The sequence below is a fragment of the Homalodisca vitripennis genome, chromosome 2, assembly GCF_021130785.1.
Source record: "Homalodisca vitripennis isolate AUS2020 chromosome 2, UT_GWSS_2.1, whole genome shotgun sequence".
Taxonomy (NCBI): Eukaryota; Metazoa; Arthropoda; class Insecta; order Hemiptera; family Cicadellidae; genus Homalodisca; species Homalodisca vitripennis.
The window spans coordinates 2,867,773-2,888,969 of NC_060208.1; the positions used below are offsets into that span (position 1 = coordinate 2,867,773).

The following is a 21,197-nucleotide window of genomic DNA, read 5'->3' on the forward strand; positions in this document are numbered from 1 at the left end:
TGACGTACTAGGCCTAGGTCTAGAAACATCAAAGTCACTCTCTGAGGATTGACCTCTATGTACATTTTTTTGTGGCTCATACAATGGATCAGCATCACTATCATCACTAAATAAATCACTAAGATCGTCTTCTGAGGTTAGTAAATTACCATCAGATACATCACCATCAAGTTCTCTGTCCACCTCACTTGATCTAAGGTTCTCAGGATCCATTATTCAGCCATTTGAAAACTACTTAAGTGTTTTACACACTAATAATAAACACTACACGCACAATTCAAACGATTGTAGCACAAAACGTAATAATTACGCTATTAGAATTCAAGCAACAATGTTTCAAAAGAAACAACACACTAGCACGCGGTTCTGCATTCGTCGTCTGCCACGCTAGTCAGCTGTCGGCAGCGCTGTGATGGCCATTGTTTTTTTTTTAGATTCTCTTCTGGATTGGATTTTTTTTTCCAAACACCACAGAAAATTAAAGGCATATTATTGGAAATACAATTTATTACGTAGAAACATAAAAATACCGAAAAATATAAACAAAGGATCTTAAAATAATTGGTGGCGAAGATTCGTCACCATGGCATTTCTCGCATATACAACTGGTGGCGAAAAGTCGTCACCGTGGCATTTCTCGCATTTATCATTGGTGACGAAATTTCGTCACCGTGGCACTCAAAGGGTTAAGCATTAATAAAAAGTATTAGTGACCTAGGAAATATGCATGATCTTCAAGCACAACACTTCATAAAAGTGGTAAACTTGTATATTATGGATTTTTTTCACATTTATGGCTGAATAAAAATTGTTTTTAAACACTGACAAACAAAAACAATTAACAAGAGACTAGAATTCATTTAGCCTAAATATTTAAAGATTTATAATAATGTTTTTTATGTTTTTACATGTAATAATAATCTACATTACCTAAGAAAAAAAAGAAATAATGTATTAAGGTACATTTAGAGAAGGCTTTATATTTTTGTGATGAATGTTTTGAAAATAACCTTGTAAAAGTACTGAAATTGTGGTGATCATTTTAAACCTTTAACGTTGAACAGATATAGGGTTTCAAGTCCGAGTATACATAAAAACAAATCTTCCATGCATACATCAACAGGATACAAGAATAAGAACACATTAAAGGTTTTCTTGATGGATCTGGTTTTAAAAGCACTTTTCATTCAAGATGATAGATCAATACTGCATCATTTACAATTAATTACTGTTAATCTTGTTAATATTTTCTGTTAATTCTTGTTGTTAGTTTCTTGTTACTCTATTTAAATTTGTTAATTAATTATTAAAAATTAAGAAATTGAAAGAAGCTTAAGGAAACTGAAATAAGAAGTTCTTAGTTTAAATATTTTTTAAGCCATTCATATTACTGACGATGTTTATTGCATATAAATCATGTTTAACAACAAATAGAGATCTTGAATCTTGAAAAAAAAAAAAAAAAAAAAAAAAAATTAAAAAAATTTAAATAAACATAAGGGATTTTAAAATTCAAAAAATAGATGTTCCCTAACAATGTAGAAACTACTGTTATAACGATGCGAGTGGAAAAACAAAAGACTTATTTCCACACTTGCACAGACACTGGCTAACGTCCAGCCTTAACTCGTGAGGATATTCCACCGCGTGAGTCTCTAACTCTGCCTGCAAGGTCGGCAACAGTGGCTCCAGTGTTGCCCTCAAGTCTCCCACCACCCACAGCACACTCATGTGGAACGAGGGGTCCTACATAACAAGCAGATTAACACATCATCTTTTCTATAAGTGAATCTTTGTGGAAACAAACGTTGCTAAACTTGACCTGTTTCATCTCCCACACTTGGCTCAGTGCAGCATCTGAAATCCTGCGCTGTCACAGACTATATATAGTCACTTCTATAAGTGAATCTTTGTGGAAACAAACGTTGCTAAACTTGACCTGTTTCATCTCCCACACTTGGCTCAGTGCAGCATCTGAAATCCTGCGCTGTCACAGACTATATATAGTCACTTCTATAAGTGAATCTTTGTGGAAACAAACGTTGCTAAACTTGACCTGTTTCATCTCCCACACTTGGCTCAGTGCAGCATCTGAAATCCTGCGCTGTCACAGACTATATATAGTCACTTCTATATAAATCCTGCGCTGTCACAGACTATATATAGTCACTTCTATATAAATCCTGCGCTGTCACAGACTATATATAGTCACTTCTATATAAATCCTGCGCTGTCACAGACTATATATAGTCACTTCTATATAAATCCTGCGCTGTCACAGACTATATATAGTCACTTCTATATAAATCCTGCGCTGTCACAGACTATATATAGTCACTTCTATATAAATCCTGCGCTGTCACAGACTATATATAGTCACTTCTATATAAATCCTGCGCTGTCACAGACTATATATAGTCACTTCTATATAAATCCTGCGCTGTCACAGACTATATATAGTCACTTCTATATAAATCCTGCGCTGTCACAGACTATATATAGTCACTTCTATATAAATCCTGCGCTGTCACAGACTATATATAGTCACTTCTATATAAATCCTGCGCTGTCACAGACTATATATAGTCACTTCTATATAAATCCTGCGCTGTCACAGACTATATAGAGTCACTTCTATATAAATCCTGCGCTGTCACAGACTATATATAGTCACTTCTATATAAATCCTGCGCTGTCACAGACTATATATAGTCACTTCTATATAAATCCTGCGCTGTCACAGACTATATATAGTCACTTCTATATAAATCCTGCGCTGTCACAGACTATATATAGTCACTTCTATATAAATCCTGCGCTGTCACAGACTATATATAGTCACTTCTATATAAATCCTGCGCTGTCACAGACTATATATAGTCACTTCTATATAAATCCTGCGCTGTCACAGACTATATATAGTCACTTTTATATAAATCCTGCGCTGTCACAGACTATATATAGTCACTTCTATATAAATCCTGCGCTGTCACAGACTATATATAGTCACTTCTATATAAATCCTGCGCTGTCACAGACTATATATAGTCACTTCTATATAAATCCTGCGCTGTCACAGGCTATATATAGTCACTTGTATATAAATCCTGCGCTGTCACAGGCTATATATAGTCACTTGTATATAAATCCTGCGCTGTCACAGGCTATATATAGTCACTTGTATATAAATCCTGCGCTGTCACAGGCTATATATAGTCACTTGTATATAAATCCTGCGCTGTCACAGGCTATATATAGTCACTTCTATATAAATCCTGCGCTGTCACAGACTATATATAGTCACTTCTATATAAATCCTGCGCTGTCACAGACTATATATAGTCACTTCTATATATATATATATATATAGTCACTTCTATATAAATCCTGTGCTGTCACAGACTATATATAGTAATTGATATTCAGGATAAACATCCTGTATTCTTAACAATTTTTATTTTAATATAAAATATAAATAATCATATGTAAATTATTATTATAATTATGAAGTAATAGATATTTTATAAATTGTTGGTACACAAAACTAAGTAGATAGCCTGCAACAAATCATATGGTTATATAATCATAATTTTTTAAAGTGCTTCTTTCCAAAGTTAAATATTTTGAGACTGTAACATATTAAACCTCCTACACAATAGAACATATGTGTACACACTGTCTTAACAAAAGAACTGTTGTTTTTGGAATATCTAATTTAACGCTTCAACGAGTGATGGACTTCCCAGGACTTTTAATTGCTGTTTGTTTAATTTCTGTGCGGCTAAAAAACACAAAAAAGTACGACAACATATCTCTTGGAAAGTATGGGGGAACGCACGTTGAATTAACATTATGGATTTTAATTCAGGCAACGATAAAACACACTTTGCTCTATCTTTATCCGACAACATAGGAAACTCACTAACTCACTGCAACAACAATGCAAGAGCTTATTTTGAGATTAGAACAGCTTATAAACAAACTTTTCAGTTTAAGGCTTTCAGAGATACCAATATAACATCTAGAAATTTCCCTAGTACAGTTTGAGGACTTTAGCTGTGCGTGTGTCCTTGAGTGTGTGGTGATAGGCGGGAGGGGTGGTGGGGTAGCATTATGCGCTGCGTCCCGAAAACATTTCCTGTGACTCACGGGTAAAATCCTCCTTTCAGGAATCGTATTGGCCCGAATAACTCATCACACTCGCTAAAATCAGTCTGTTTTGTAAAAGTGCTGATTGTGGTGGAATTAAATAATAAGAGAAAACCAAATAATAGGAATAATAGGACTTATCCTTGTTTTTCAGTTGTTATAGTGCTGTCTAACATGTTTTTGAAAATAACGTATTTGTCAATTTCATCTGTAAATCAAAATCGTGAGTTTAAAGTCGTCAAAGAGATTGTTGCGCCTTCATCTCAGCGGCTAGCACGTAAACGCAACCCGCCACACAGATAGCGTTTGTTTGTTGAGAGGGTAGTATCTGGGCCCTATGAGCACAGCTAAATTCCTCTAACTGTATCTTCCTACGAATTACTGAAACCGCACCATCTTTTATGATAACCATGTGCATACTACAAAGTGATTGCACCTAACAATCTACAGCTCTCTTTGCCTGAATGACTTACCAAATAGAAGGGTGGTAGACGGAACTCTGCCAGACACTCGTCTAACGCATGAGTGGTCGCACAGAGTTCAGTAACACCTGTGACTGCACGCAAGCCCAGGAACGTACGTGTCCTTTCCTCGTTACAGTACACTGCTGGTGCTCCCAACTGGACAGTGAACCTAGCAGACAAACAAACACATTTGAAGTCCTGAATACTGAACCACATCAACAATTTATGTTGTGGATTTCACTGAGCAGAATGTGAACTGGACCTGAACAACATTACAGTACACTGCTGGTGCTCCCAACTGGACAGTCAACCTAACAGACAAACAAACACATTTTAAGTCCTGAATACTGAACCACATTAACAATTTATGTTGTGGATTTCACTGAGCAGAATGTGAACTGGACCTGAACAACATTCACATTGAATCGACCCTTCTCACCATAGCTACGTTATGTGTAGTAAACTCGGTTGCTCCAACATGCTTTGGGATCGTGTCTAAAACATCGTAGTGCACTCTATTGTGTACCTGATGAGACAATAAGAACCTCTTCACGTACATTGCACTTGATGTATGTGTCTCTGATGTCAAAACTGTGCAAAAAGTTTGATTTGAGTTTCTTCGTCACCAATATTTTTATCTCTTCAGATTGACATACATGGCTCTAGATTACATAAATGGAAATAATTGGGTTTTTGATAATGTTCATCTGTAAATACGTTTATGTATGTATACTTTGTACGTATTTCTCTCTTACTTGGGTAGATGACCGAGGCTGGACCGCACAGAAGTAATGAAGTTCTCGATCCAGTGATGAAGCAGAACTACAGTCCGTGTCAGAGAGACATGTGGCTCTGGGATTACCTTGAAGGCCACTCCCACGTGTGCAGCACACTCCTTCAGCCGGCACAACAAGGTAGAGAACCCTTCCTCCTCCGAGTCTGAGGCAACAGTCAGACAGAGACAATTATCAAACACAGCTCTTAACTATATGATAGAATATAATATTTATTTATTGCTCAAATTCTTTGAGAACAGAGCAAAAGTCAGATATATAGTGTTACAGAGTGAATGTTCCAGCAGCACAGTCTCTCAGGGAAGTCTAGTGTTACAATACTTAATTGATACAGTTTGTATTGACTATTTATGTAATGGGTTGTGAGTTGTTAATAATTATATATATATATATATATATATATATATATATATATATATATATTTAAATATATATATACTGTATGCAGAAAATAAATGCTCAGGGGCTTCTTTAAACAATAGAAGAAAAAGACTTCATATAAATCCTTTAATATTTCGACTTTTATGTCATTTTCAAAAAGGTACAAAAAGTCTTATTTATATATATATATATATATCAGATTATATATCTAACTACAGTGAACACATTCGTACTGGGTAGTAACAAAGATATGTCCATTATTTCCATATTCATAGAAACCTAACCTCAACCTTGCTTCACTTTGTATATTTACTTTGCAGGAACAATTACATTAGTGCGGTAAATGCCTGAAATGAATTACAAATACAAATTAAGTAGGATTTATTGCACTAAAACATTTTCACAATAAGTGTGTGAATATGAGCTTTGAGGATATCCAAACCTTTATTGACTTGGATTGAGTCCAGCAATGTGATCTGCGTTCCTCTACTCTAAGAAAGAGCATGACGTTAGAAACAATTCATTACATAAACTATGATGATATTCTTAGATGTTTTTGTGGGCTTAAGTGAGATACAGACCACTCAATCTCCCCACACCATGATGGGAGGTATTTCTGACTTGTCCCTGAAGGTGAGTCCTGGGGGACAACAGCAAGAGTGCCTGCGGTCTTGCCACTAGATCGCATGGCATAGTGCTCTTGTCTGAGTCCAATTTCAGTCTATTAATTACTGAACATTCTTTCCAGGACACTATAAACCATTAAAATGATACCTGCCGCTGACTGTTATTTCATGTTGATGTCTTTTACAGTAACATATTTAAATTTTTGTTTTGTTTTAGTAATTTAGAGTAATAGTTCTGTGTTCTGTGCTGACAGAAATGATTAAAAATATGATAATTACTCATAATTAACTAGATAGGCAATTACTGGACTGCTAGATGATAATGGACTTTTTCAAAATTATATTTTATGTGATTATTTACACTGTAAAACAAAACATTTTAAACTTAACTACAAAACTTTGGAATATAACAATCCTTTAATTTAAGAGTATATTTAGCAATATTATTAAGTTACTAATAATTTGATTGATGTATTTATATATAGAAACTATTTTAATAGTTTTTCTTTACTTTTAATGTAGAATAGCCTTTTTAAAACAAAGGCACTAGGTAAATAAGCATACTGAAAACAACAAGTATCTATTATATTTGTTAAATAATAAACAAATAAAGTAAATGTAAAATGAGCAACTCACAAGGTATATAAACATAGGTAGACCAGTTCCCCCTCAGGTGAGGAAAGGAGCGTATCCTCCCGTCGTGTTGTCCAGGATTGTCTTCAGGCACTCTGTTGGTGTCTGACACATTCTTGTATAACTGGATAATCGATGATGGGAGGGGCAATCTAAGAGGTAACCAAAATATATTTTTAGTGCTCATATTCTCAACTAAGTATCCTAAAAATCAATAAGACTTCAACTGCTTGTAATTCTATTAGTAATTTAAAGTTACTTAACAAATTTTATGTAAATTTGCCACTAATTTGAACTAACTTTACCATACTGTTATGGTATTATGGTTTTTTTTTACTACTATTTTATTGCTATTCATTTATTGTATTGGCAAACCCTCTTTCAGGATGATTTATGTACAAATCCATTGTCAAATATGTTGATAATGGTTTTATTAAACTGACAGATCTTATTAAATTAAATTTTAAATACTATATGGTTAATACAAAGTTTTGCTACAATTGAAATGGGTATTTTTTTTATCAGGTGGATGTTAGTACACACATTTAATTTACAGTAAAACTGTCCTTCGACTCCAATAATGATATATTCTTCACTTCACTTTTTGACTGAGCACATAAAAAATATACAAAGTACCTAAAACAAGCACTCAGCACTTTGTTATCAGATGCAGCCACCCTATGCAGTTCTTGATGACATAAGGTAAAACTGCAAAAGAATTTTGTTTTGCAATCAAATTAAGTATATCCAAGTCTTGGCAGGCATTATCAATTCAGGACAGGGGTCACAGAAATCTTGCATGGGTTGTGTTTAAATGTGTGAATCACTTGAAAGGATAAGTACCTTAATAATTTTAAAATCAATATGTTGTAAGATTACTTTAATTTATGATAAATTTTTGTTTTCCATTATAATAAACTCTGATCTTTTGTTTTATATTGATATTTTAAGTAATATTGTCAATGAGCTATTTATATTTATGTTATTTTGATCAGTTATTATGTTCCTTTCAATTAATTTATATTATGTCTTTAATAGTCCCGTGTTCCATTGATAGTATATGCAGCAAGTGGTGTGAGGTGAATGCAATAGAGCTGAATCCAAAAAAATGCATTGTGATGCACTTCAGCTGCAGTGGTTTTCTCTTATGGCTATGCAATCAATGGGAACAAGTTAAAGCTGGCTGATGAGGTGAGGGATCTGAGTGTCATCACTGCTCCTTCCTTATCTCCTTTTCCTCATCTGGGAGGCAAGCCTGGGTACTGAGAGTATGAGACAGGTTGTGTGTTAATTTGGCTCCACAAAACTTATGATTTTGCAGTGTTTTTGTGTGAAAATTTCAGGTAAAGTTGTGTAGTTTTTAAGGTGCTACAATTGGAAGGTGGTATTTTTTATGTTTGACTCTTTTATAATTGTAAAATCTCAAAGAACTTAAAAAACAATTGTGATAATTTCCTGTGTTTTGCAACTTTATAGATAAGAAAGTTTACCTTCTTATCAGAGACAACTGACCCTTGGACTTGATAACACTCTACCCAATATCAACAGTCAACAGTTGACAATTGGACACTGTCCTCCCCCCTGCCCACCTGCTCTGGTGTTTCTTGTCTATTGCTAGTGCTTATCTCAGCTGATAAGGGCCAGTGGCCAGCTGTTGTTGTTGTTGTTTGCATTTGCTGACTTTCGATCACAACTGCTGATGTTGTGAAATAAATAATATTAATAATAATAATATTAATGATATTATTTTGCTAATGTTATAAGTAACTGCTGTTTCGACTACTGGTTTTCCTGAGATACTGCATAACTTATAAAGTTGACTGAGGTGTAAATATACTGTACATATAAAATGAAACACAAAACTCAGAAATATCCCTGTGGACAATGTATAAAAAATACCAAAACAAGTCCCTCTGCTCTATGTAAGGGAATGTGCACACAGTGGTATCATGTAAAATGTTCTTCTCTTTCCCTAGAAGAATTTAACAGCATGAAAACATCCTCTAAAAAATGGATTTGCAATCAATGTCTGTCTGTTGACTTTAAGAAATGATAGGGAAGCAATAGAAATAAGTAATGAGGCAACACAGGAGTTTCAGACACAAAATGAGATTATTAAAACACTAACAGAGGACTTGAATGAGGCAAATGAAGTTATTAAACATCTTAAGAGCCATACAATTCAGCTTGAAACTATGGTCTTAAAAAAAGAAGAAGCAATAATAATGCTAGAAAGAAGACATAATTCGTTAAATAGTAAGGCTGAGGGTGCTAATAGGATTGGTGGTTTAAGATCTCACATGGGAGAATATAGCCTACCAATAATACACTCTACCCCAGAAGGCTCTGCAACAAGAAACTCTGAGAAAAAGAATATTTCTTCCTTTGCTATGGTTGTTAAGGGAAAGAAAACTTGTAGTCCTGCAAAAATAAATAGACCTAGTAATATAGAGCCCACTGTTTTATCCAACCGTTTTGAAGCCCTGAGTAGTGAAGAAGAAGAAGAAAACTCTGAGGGTCCTGTCACTGTAAATAGTGTACATGATTCAATGAAAACTGGGCAGAAGGTGAATAAAATACTAATCTGTGCTGACAGTCATGGCAGGGATTTAGCATGGCATATAAATAAATCCCAAAAAGCATTTAAAGCGGTAGGGTATGTGCGGCCAGGTGGTCGAACCAAACAAGTGTTAGAAAGAAGAAATATCGAAGAAGCTAAACTTACCAAGGATGATGTTTTAGTTATATGCTGTGGGGCAAATGATGTGGCTAGAAACGAAGCCGATGAAGTAATTGAAGGTGTTACGAATATCTGAGACTCAGCTAAGGAGACTAAGGTTGTTATTGAGAATCTGCCAAATAGGTATGATTTAGCGGACTGGTCATGTGTGAACAAGGCAGTGAGGGAAACCAATCAACGACTCCAAGAGCTCAGTAGAAAATATGAAAATGTAATTTTGGTGGAGGCGAGCAAAGCTGAAAGACATTGGCATACTCGCCAAGGTCTCCATCTCAACCACAGGGGAAAGAAGAGGTTATCAGAAATGATAATGGAAGCTGTAGCAGCGAGGCAGCAGCGAGGACATCCCTGCCGTGAAAGTGATGAACAACCTCCCCCACCGGGAACTGAGTCACTGTTGGGAAACGCCTCGCCTTTCATACAGAACAACCACCCATAGAACATGTGTCAACAAATCTTAACATTTATCATTGTAATGTTCAGTCTATAAGAAATAAATTACATGAGATAGATATTTTTTTGACAAGCACCGATTGTGACATTTTAACATTAAATGAGCACTGGTTATCTGAGGGAGAATACTCTCTCTACATCCCCTCAGGATTTAAATTAGGTAGTATCTGTGGTAGGGATAATTCATTTGAACGTGGTGGAGGCAGTGCTATATATGTTAAACAAAATATTGAGGCCCAAACTTTAGATGTAAAACAATTTTATAAGGACAGGATCTTTGAAGTAACCGCCATTTTACTGCCAAATACTAATTTAATTATATCCACTCTTTACAGAACTCTAGATTCGAATGTCAACCAGTTTTTAAATGTACTTGAATCTTTTGTATTGTGTTTGAGTAAGAAGTATATAGGACTAATGTATGTGGTTGCTACTGATTTTAACATAAATATACTGTCCAGATCACTTGAGAGAGAATATTTTTTAAATTTACTTCGCTCGTTTGATATGTACTGGTTAAATGAAGAGCCAACTAGGGGTGATAAATGTTTAGAAAATATTGTTACAAATTTTGATAGAAAGAAAGTGAATTGTTCTGTAATAGAACCCCTCTTATCTGATCATGCTGGGGTGTACGCTCAATTTAAAGAAATAGTTATTGAAAACAGAGTTGATAAAAATGTGTCTGTTAAAATTAAAAGAAATTTAAATCCTGCTTCACTGTCTTGTTTTAGAAAAAAATTGTCTGAGATTGATTGGATGCAGTTAGAGAATTATTGTAATGTTGATCAAGCTTTTGATATTTTTTATTTATTACTGACAAATTCATTTAATGAATGCTGTAGTATTAAGGAAGTAAAAATAAGGAATGGCCCATATATAAAATGGTATACTCCAGAGTTAAAAAAATTTAAAGAATATGTCACAACTTTTTATGATCAATATAAGAATAGCAAGGGCACGCCAAATGAACTAGTGTTTAAGCAAGATTATAGAGAAGTGGAAAGAAGGTACAAAAATAAAATTAGCTATTGTAAAAAAGTGGCAAATGAACAACATATAATGAATTCTTCTAATCAATGTAAGGCGGCTTGGAATTTGATCAAAGCTGAGTCAAACTTAAAAACACCTAGTCAAGAGGTTTTTATAGACTCCGATACTTTTAATACTTAATATGTTAATGTGGTTAATAACCTAAATATATCTGGGGACAACAATGTGTCTAATAACCAGGCTATAGAATTAGTCAAGGATTTTGTACTACATAAAAACTCGGAGGGTAAAATGTTAACTTGGGAAAAAATCAGTACTACTGACATAATAAATTGTGTAACTAAGTTAAGTACCTCATGCAGTGAAGATTATTATGGGCTGTCTAACAAGGTTTTAAAGTATATTATTGAGGTAATAGTTAACCCATTATCTTTCCTGTTCAATAAAATGTTGGAACAAGGTATATACCCGAGGGCACTCAAGGTAACCAAGGTGACACCAGTTTACAAAAAAGGTGAAAGATTGAGCCCGTCAAGTTATCGACCATTTCTCTTGTCCCAATTATTAGTAAAATTTTTGAATCATGCATAAAGGGTCAGATTAATTCTTTTTTTATTAGCAATAACTTGTTCTGTGAGGAACAGTTTGGTTTTATGTCAGGTAAAAATACAATCAATGCAGTAGAAAAGGTGGTCAGAAAAGTTCTGGCAAATTTTGAAAATAAACTGTTGTCATCTGCGTTACTGATTGATCTGTCAAAAGCTTTTGACTGCATTAATCCTGAGATTCTAAAACAAAAGCTTTTTTGCTATGGTATAAGGGACAAGGAGCTCAGTCTATTGATATCATACTTAAGTGACAGGAAACAAATGGTTGTCCAGGGAGAGGATAAATCTGTTTTTAGAAAAGTAGAGATGGGAGTTCCACAGGGATCAGCCCTTGGGCCTCTACTTTTTATTATCTCTGTAAATGATTTTCCTTTCAATGTTCCTTGCCCTTCAATTCTATAAGCGGATGATACAACGCTTGTTAATTGTAATAAAGATTTAGATAAGCTTATTATTCAAGAAAAACATGCCTTAGATATAGCAATAGAATGGTTCCACTCTAACTCTGATTGTAAATGACCAAAAAACTGAAACTATTGTATTTTCACTGGACCATTCTATTTATAAAGAATACAAGCCTGTTAAGCTGTTAGGTATCCATATAGATAGTAGGTTAAGCTGGGACTGTCATATGGAACAGTTATGTAAAAAACTATCTAGAGTTATCTTTCTTCTTCGAAAACTAAGAACCTGTGTCACTCTTAATATGCTGATAACTGCATATTATGCTTTTTTCCATTCCCATATGAGGTATGGGATAACTCTATGGGGCAACTCTTGTGGGGCACAAACTGTTTTTAAATGGCAGAAAAAGGCTCTGAGGGTAATTAAAAATGTATCTGCTAGGGAATCCTGTGTGCCATTGTTTAAAGAGTATCAAATAATGACTCTCCCTAATCTTTATATTTACTGTTGTGTGATGGATATCAAGCAATCTTTGAATAATCTTCCTACAAGACGAGAAACACATAATTATCCTACTAGGCAAAACTACCTTCTCGAAACAATACCAGTAAGGTTGGAAAAGACTAAATGTAGTCATGTGTGTATGAAAATAAAATTATTTAATAAATTGCCAAAAGAATTATGGTGTTGGCCCTTGAAGCAGTTTGAAATAAAACTAAAAAAGTTTCTAAAGGAAATTGTTTTTTATTCAATCGACGAATATTTGGCCTATGATATTGACATTAGTGTCTAGAGTAGTTTTTAGAGAATACGAAAGGTGTCTGAATCTTGTTGTTTATTTATTTATTTATTGAGTCCTCGTTGTTAGTAAATAACTGTTGTTGAATAATTTGTTGATTATATTGTTACCATTTAGCTCTACTGTTGTTAAATTTTCTTTTTAGAGCATTACTCATGTAAGTCGGATTTGTTAATATTATTATTATAAGGCTTGACTTTGTTAATCGCACATTGTGTGTTTAAAAACAATAAATGATTCTGATCTCCAATACATTTCCTCAAAAGCTTCTTCCCTTCTTGGTTTTGTTCTCCGCTCTACTAAAGAACTCAGATCTCCCTATACCCTTGTTATTCTTTATAAAACCATAGTTCGTCCTTTGCTGGAGTACTGCTGTCTTGTTTGGTCACCTCATCAAGCCTTTCACATTGAAATGCTCAACAGAGTGCAAGTCCGCTTCATCAGAGCTCTGGGATCAAGGCTTGGTTATCAGTACATGGAGACCCCAATCCACACCATGGAGGAACTGTTCGACATCCAAACACTCTTTTTGCGGCGGGCTTATCAAGACCTCAACTTTCTGTGAGGGCTGGTCAACGGCAATACAGACCTGACCTGCTGGGAGCTGTGACTTTCACTGTGCCGAGAGGGACTCGCTCGAAGTCAGTTTTCAGTAGGCGTTTCTAGCCAAATAATTATACTCAAAACCACGGCATATCCAGACTCCTGAGGACTGGCGAAGCGGCTTCTTCCTCCATCAATTTCTTCGGGAATTCTTCTTTCAGGACGAATGTTACTGGTTTCCTGAGAGACTGGAAGTGATGCACGGTGCATGAGCTACGTAGTCTCTGTTTTACAATTAATTCCTATCTGTTAAAATACCTTGATATTGTTTTGTTTGTTTTTTGTTTTGCTTGATTGTATACTTATTATCTATTGTTCGTTTCATTCTGATCTACTTGTAATATTTGTAAAATTGGTGTTGTACCGTTGAAATAAATAAATAGGATAAAAGTACTGAAATGATTGGTCACTTGGTTAAGTGACAGAGGGAACTTTGCAGTCCTAACTTTACCTCTAATAAAACCAAGTCTCATTAAATTTTGCAGCCATGACAATTTTTCCTTTTCAACGCTTTAGAGTCCTTTATATTCAGATTGTCAGATCAGTTCTAAAATTTTCTTTCACTGTTCGGACTTCTTATAAGTCCCAACAACATATTATTGTGTTTAATTATCTTGCAGTTCTCCCTGAAGATGTTACAGGATTTACAGTTAATGCCTCATCTGGTATGACGAGACATCAGCGGCTTTTCAAAAGTTGGTGGCTTCATTAATCTACTATCAAAAGTGGATTTTAATAGACAATAGACAATATACTTTAATGACATATTCTTTGAGAACAGTACATCGAGTCAGTAGTCATTAGATTCATAAAAATAAACATGTTTAATTGTCACAAAATTCCTTTTCTGTATAGTAAGGGTTATCTTGTAGCCATAGATTTAGCTTTCTCTTGAGTGTCTTGACTGGTTCTTGTTTGAGATGGTCTGGTAGGCGGTTGAAATATGCTGCTCCCTTGTATGAGGGTTTCCTTCCAAACAGGCTGAAATGGTGAGTTGGTAGTGTAAAGTCTGCAGCATGACGAGTATTGTGCTGGTGCATGTCTCTATGCCTAAGCTGTGCTGTATTAACAGCATGTAGAATCACTTCTTGAATGTGAAATGATACTACTGTGAAGATCTTTAGCTCTTTAAAAGCGTCTCGACAGCTTTCTCGTGGGGCGATATTTGCAAGGCATCTGATTGCTCTTTTTTGTTGTACCAGAATCCTCTCTAGATTGGTATTACTTGTGCCTCCCCAGGTTGCAATACCATACCTCATATGTGATTCAAATAAGGCAAATTATGCTGTTTTCGCTGCTTCCAAGCCACTTATTTGTTTTAGTCTCCTAATGACATAAGTGCATGATGAGAGCTTTTTGCAGAGGCCGTCTATGTGCGCTGTCCTGGACAGGGAAGAATCTATTGTTATTCCAAGGTACTATGTGCTGTTTTTTGACTCTATATCTGGTAGTGTTATGTTAGTGTTGTTTTTGTTTCTGGTAGTAAAGGTTAGCTGGACTGTTTTCTTTTCATTAAGAACCAGTTCGTTTGTTGTGCAGTACTGTTTGGTAATGTTGAGGGTGGTGTTAGTGTTTCTGGTGAGTGTTTCAAGTGATCTATGTGCCAGTGTGATGGCTGTATCGTCGGCGTACATTACTGTATGGCAGGAGTCTTGTAGCCAGCTTGGGAGGTCATTTGTCAATAGAAGGTACAGTATGGGGCCCAGGACAGAGCCTTGCGGAACTCCTCTATGTACAGTGATGAGTTCTGATTTCATCTTCTGTTTGATGTTGTTATTTGTGTACTGTATCTCGACAAGCTGCCTCCTGTCATGTAAGTAGCTGTGAAACCATTTTTCCGTTGTCCCTGTCACACCTAGAGCTCTTAATTTGGAAAGTAGTCTGTTATGATTGAGACAGTCAAAGGCCTTGCTAAAGTCTAGGAATAGGCTTGTTACTTTGTTTCCCTCTTCTAGTTCGTCAATTATATGTTCTGTGAATTGTATAAGGGCAGTAGCAGTTGACCTTCCTTTTAGGAATCCATGCTGTTGGCTTGTGAGCAGTTTGTTTTGCTGTAGGTGAAGGAGAAGTATTTCCAGAACTACTTTTTCTATTATTTTTGAGAAAGTTGAGATCAGAGAGATTGGCCTATAACTACCTGTGCTGGTGTTTTCACCGTTTTTGTATTTTGGATACACTTTTGCAGTTTTCAGTAGATCAGGGAAAATTCCTTGTTGGAGTGATTTATTTGTGATATCTGTCAGGGGGATTGTTATCTCTTCTTTGCAGATCTTGGTTAGTTTTGCTGATATCTCGTCAATGCCTGAAGAAGTCTTTGGTTTGAGTGAGTTTATGGCTTTTTTTATATCAGAACGCGTCACAGGTTGAAATTGGAATTCAAAATTTGCTGCTGGTGCAATTTGCTCATGTTCTGTTTAGTGTTTGCTGCAGGATTTCGTGGAAGTTACTATAGGCTGAATTGGCGTCATTTGTTAAGAGTACAGAGTCCCAGTTTTGGCACTGAAGACTTGTTTTGAAACGATCTGTAGATTTTTTGTTGAATATCCTTTTCTTCTCCCTTTCACGCTGTGTGGTCTGAGAGGCCTGATGTTATTACAGCTGTTTGGATGAGATGGTCATTGATATTTGTACAGATCCAGTCAATAGATTTGGCCGTTTCAACAGTAATTCGCGTAGGCGGTAGGTCCTCTAGGACAATACCAAAGGTAAAGGCATAAGCATCATCTTTTTGGAAATCGGTAGAACTCTACCAATTATCAATTTTATGGCTCCTTGCCTTGCCTTTTTTGTTTGAACAATATAATTCTACAGACTTTGATTTTTACACCGAGAGTGGTTAGCTACCTTCAGAAAGGACTTTATCAACTACTTCTTGTCATTTCAATCTAACTTAGTTCTTGTAAACACTATTTATTGTAATCTGTTTACGATCAATCTGTTTTTGGGTAATTGTTACATTAACGGCCGGAGCGGCAAAATACGAGTTTCGCGTTATTAACTTATTGGAATCGTCCTACAGAACAAAACAATGTAAGGTTTGACGGGGTGGAAATGAGAAATAATGAAGTTCTAGAACATAAAGAATGGAACAACTGTTCAAGCGTGGAGCAATATTTCCATGTTCTACATCCACATCGGGCATCACGTGACCTTCTGTGACCATGATTCAACCTTATGATGACGTCATCGGATGCGGCACCATCTTTGAAAACGTAAATGAAAAATAATACTAAAATGAGCAGAATTTTGATCCAAATGAACAATGTTTTTCTTAAATTTCGAGCTATAAATTAATTAGAAGGTGCTGCCCTGCGCTGATGTCAACGAAAGAAAAACATCCCTCGAGATGAAATGAAATGACTTTATTAAAGGCGAAGTTAGGACTATAAAGTCCTCTCTACCACTTAACCTCAAATACTACTGAGATAGTACCTATCAGTAAAATATCAAATTCTAGAGGGGCTGATCAGAAATATAAATTGAATTGTAATGGAAAGGCAATTATGTACCGTGTAAAAAACTTAATAAATCATGAATACCCCTAATATGAATATGTATATAAATGGACATTAATAGACAACACTTACCATTAGTGTGTTCTACAGAATGTACAGGAACTAAATAATTTCGTTTCGGTCGAAACGTAACCTCTTAACATGCCCGACAAAACACTCCGACACACCAAATCACTACGATTATCTAGTGAAGCACTGACTTCTGCCCCGGAGCGTTCAGATAACAGATACGCTATCAGTCCCAGCCGCAGATAATATTAAAACATTAAGAACTTAACTATTTATGTATATACCCTCTAAAATCATGTTATTTGTCATTTGCATCCCCCTAAAACCATATATATTTTTTGTTCAGGAGTATGAGCAGAATACGTTGATAACATCAAATTTGTGATTTGCCACCTCGACCTTTAATCTTATAATTTCCTGTTTTTGTACTCATTAAATTCTTAGATCAAAATCAAAGTCAAAATACCTTTATCCATATTGCATGTGCCATACAATTAATAGATTCACAATACATGATATTACACATTGTTTTAAGATATTTTATAAACTATTAACAAATTAATTTCGTAAAAAATAGAATATTAATGGGTTTAATTAATATTTCACTAAATTTATCATTATTATAGATCATATTATTAACAGTTGTTATACAGTAATATTTATATTGTAATGTAGCATCCTTTTATTAAAGCATCTGGTATCTAACACTGTCTCGGACTCCTGGAATCCAAAGTCATGTTCGTCTGAGGTCGTCATTCAGTGAATTACAGTTAAATTTATCTGTAATTTTTTTTTAAACTTAAAAAGCAATACCACTTTACCTGTACTGTTGAAATTGTTTAGCCTACCTATTGGTTGAGCTATTAGGTTTTGAACTGTTGATATTATTGTAGTGCTCAACAGATTTGGTTTGAAGTATGGTGGAATAATCAATTTTGCTGTCATCTTCAGTATCACTGTCGTCATCACTATAGGAACTTATTAATGCTAAACCAGAAGTCCCTTTAGTATAGTCCATATTACTGATTTTGAGGTTAGAGAAAATACCTATATAATATTTATATGCCTTAGCAAAAACCCATTATCAAGTACAAGTACTGATAAAATGTTAGATTTGTGCTAAATAAAAAAAAAAATTGTGTTAAAATTACTTTGATAATTCAGCACTGAAACAAAACCATCACTTTAATTTTTGCAATGTTATTTTTAATAATACTTAACCAGAACTAGATTGTTTGTTTACATCTTGTTTAGAAAGATCAAAACTTCAAAACTAAACTATTTTTTCTCTTTTTTGTCTAAAAGCCGGCTTTGAGAAAGTTCCACAAGGCCTCGATATACACCGTTTTTTTTTGTTAATTTAAATTTCCAGGTCTTAGTTATAAACAAACATTACTCGGTCCTTGTTGTTACCTGTCAAACAGTGATTATATTAATGGGATTAAATACATTTAAATATACAGTGAGTTTGAATTAAGTATACTAAACCAATGACAACGACATGGATACGACAGCATACTGTCGCGTGAAAGCAGGCTCAATTTTTAGCTAAGTATCCGTTAATCCGTCTTCAGAAATTTGTGTTTTATTTATCAGTTGCAATATGTTGGTTGAGGCTTTGTTAGGAACTCTATATCTTTTTTATTTGTCAATTTTATCAATTTAAGGAGAGCTTCCACATACAAATCTTAGTTTCTAAAAAATCTTTTAGTTTTAAATTACACTGTTCTTTAATGTATCTATTTCCTTTTATTTGTGAAATTGTATCCATGATAAAGTAAGAATATTACAGCTTTATGATTTGAACTTATTATTTCCCTGTGTAGTTACAACACATATTGTGATCGTTTAATTTCATGATTGGAGAGATCAAATCTACAGAAACTCAGACCTTTGCTGGTGGAAGCAATGCTAATGAAAATAATGTCATTATTAAAGGGAGTTAGCAATTTTCAACTAATATAAAATGAATTTTTGGAGTTATTTTTAAAACGATCTGCGTTCATTTCTTTTAAAGAAAATATCTATATTTGTAGTGCGTATGTTTTATATAGTAAAATTACTATCTGTACTGTTAGTAATTATTTTCATTTGTATGGATGTACTTAGATTACCATACTTGTATAGTAATGAAATGTCGGTCTGCATCGGAACATACTTTCCGCTCTTTGATAATAAATTACAAATACAAAATCAATTCCATTTATTACCTCTGATATTATATTTAAAAATTGTAATAAGAAATTGGCATAGAGCATCAACAGTAGCCTGGTAAATGATAAAACCGATTCAGCTGAATTTAAGAAATTAAACAGCTGTTGATAAAAAAAGGTAAGCCCCTGAAATCTAATATTGATGGAGCTGTAGCAAACTTTACTCTATGAAGTGCTTGTCGTCTGTTGGGGCTATTTGCAATATTAAAATTTAAACACTTTTATTTGGTGAACTTTATTTAAAATGCTGTCGTGTTTGAGAAGACTTGCATTAAAACCTGTAAGACTTTTAAACAATGCTAGCTTGTAAATAGTTAAGTAATTATAAATTAAATTGAAGTAAATATTGTAGCTGTGACCTTTAAAACTTAACTTCAACCTAAAAAGTTCTTGAGTTTTGTTAAAACGTTTTTAATGATTGTTTTTCTAATAATTTTTTTTCGTAAGTAGTGCAAAATAATAGATGCATGACTTAAAATACATTTATTATATTTAATGGTCATGTCCAGTTAACCTATCCTACCCTAATACTGATAATAATACAGGCCTATTTAACAGATAAAGAATAGATTTTTGAATTTGTGTCTCTCTTTAGACTATGCCATAGCGTCTATAATGACTACATTTCCTCTTGTAGATTGGTGATATTACATGTAGTCCCTCCAAATACAGCTGTAGTTGCTATAGGGTAAATGCGTAGGGTACGATAAGCGGACCTGGTTTTTTATATCGAAACTGGCAAACGATATTACTTAATCAGGTATTTATTTACAATAGCGTGACCATGGAAAATGGACTTTTTTTCATGGGTTGGGCATTTATAGCCAAGTATTATTATCACAGGTGCATATAAACTGGGGGGAAGTAAGTTATTGTATTATATTGATGCCTTTCGGGCATTATTGCGTTAAGGAGCAGGGGCATCACGTGATCTGGGATTCGACTTTTGCAAGCTCGAGTTAATTTTTTTCTAAAAGAGCAAGCAGTGCGTAGCGGGCAGGCATCGTTGACAGGATTAACGTACTAGTCAGCATCATTTCAGTAACTTATCACTTACCTTAATGAACATCCAACACAAAGGTGTGCCATTACCACTACTGAACTAGGAGGTTAAGAATAGACACAGAGGAACAAAATAGTTCAAAATGGCGTCCCTTCTTTATTTGAGAGAGCCGCGGAGTAATACCAAACTGTCAAATATGGATAGTATTGCCAGAGGTACTGTCAAAAACAGAGTTTTCAGAGGATTTCAAAAAATAATAACTCCTTTGATTTTCATTGCCGACGAATTTTTTCTTCACTATTGTTTTCAGGAAAGTTGTAGTTTTCAGGAAAAAAAATTAACATACCTTTCCATGGTCACGTTATTGTAAATTGATACCCTTAATCATAACCATTGATATAATCAATAGATACTAATTAATTGTATTTTGAACAATTAACGTAAATTATAATAATAATCTATATCAACAGCTGGAAACACTTTCAAATAGTACATGTAAGGTAATATTTCAATTTTACATAAGTAACATTTTGATTATTAAAATGACAGTCAATATTAGGAAACTACACGACATTGCTTTAATAGATTACAAGACAAGTTTTTCGTGGTTTCAACATGTAGGACTCGTACCGAAAGACCCATTATGTGAAACTTGTGGGAAAGAAACAAATGTATCTGTCAGAGGAGCAAATATGGTCGTCTTCAGTTTTTCTAATTTTGGTTATAATAATTTGTTATTGAGGACTATAGATACTTTTATATCGATTGATAGTCTAGGATTTGAGATGCGAATATTAGGTATCGATGAT

General features: G+C 34.5%; 1 protein-coding gene across 2 annotated transcripts; it reads right to left on the minus strand.

The window, feature by feature from the left end:
- Positions 1-692: 692 nt before the first annotated feature.
- On the minus strand, positions 693-18,429 carry LOC124356047 (U6 snRNA phosphodiesterase). 2 transcript variants are annotated; one of them, XR_006921779.1, is made up of 6 exons: positions 18,021-18,429; positions 7,051-7,199; positions 5,369-5,552; positions 4,623-4,782; positions 1,486-1,746; positions 693-1,221 (listed from the first exon to the last, which is right to left on the minus strand). XR_006921779.1 is itself a non-coding variant. In XM_046807204.1 (5 exons), the coding sequence occupies exons 1-5, from the start codon at positions 18,188-18,190 to the stop codon at positions 1,552-1,554; spliced, it is 858 nt and encodes a 285-aa protein (XP_046663160.1). In that variant the 5' UTR covers positions 18,191-18,429; the 3' UTR covers positions 1,362-1,551. The 2 variants fall into 2 exon arrangements, 1 of the variants encoding a protein (XP_046663160.1); XM_046807204.1 differs by lacking the exon at positions 693-1,221 and having other exon boundaries at positions 1,362-1,746.
- Positions 18,430-21,197: the final 2,768 nt, after the last annotated feature.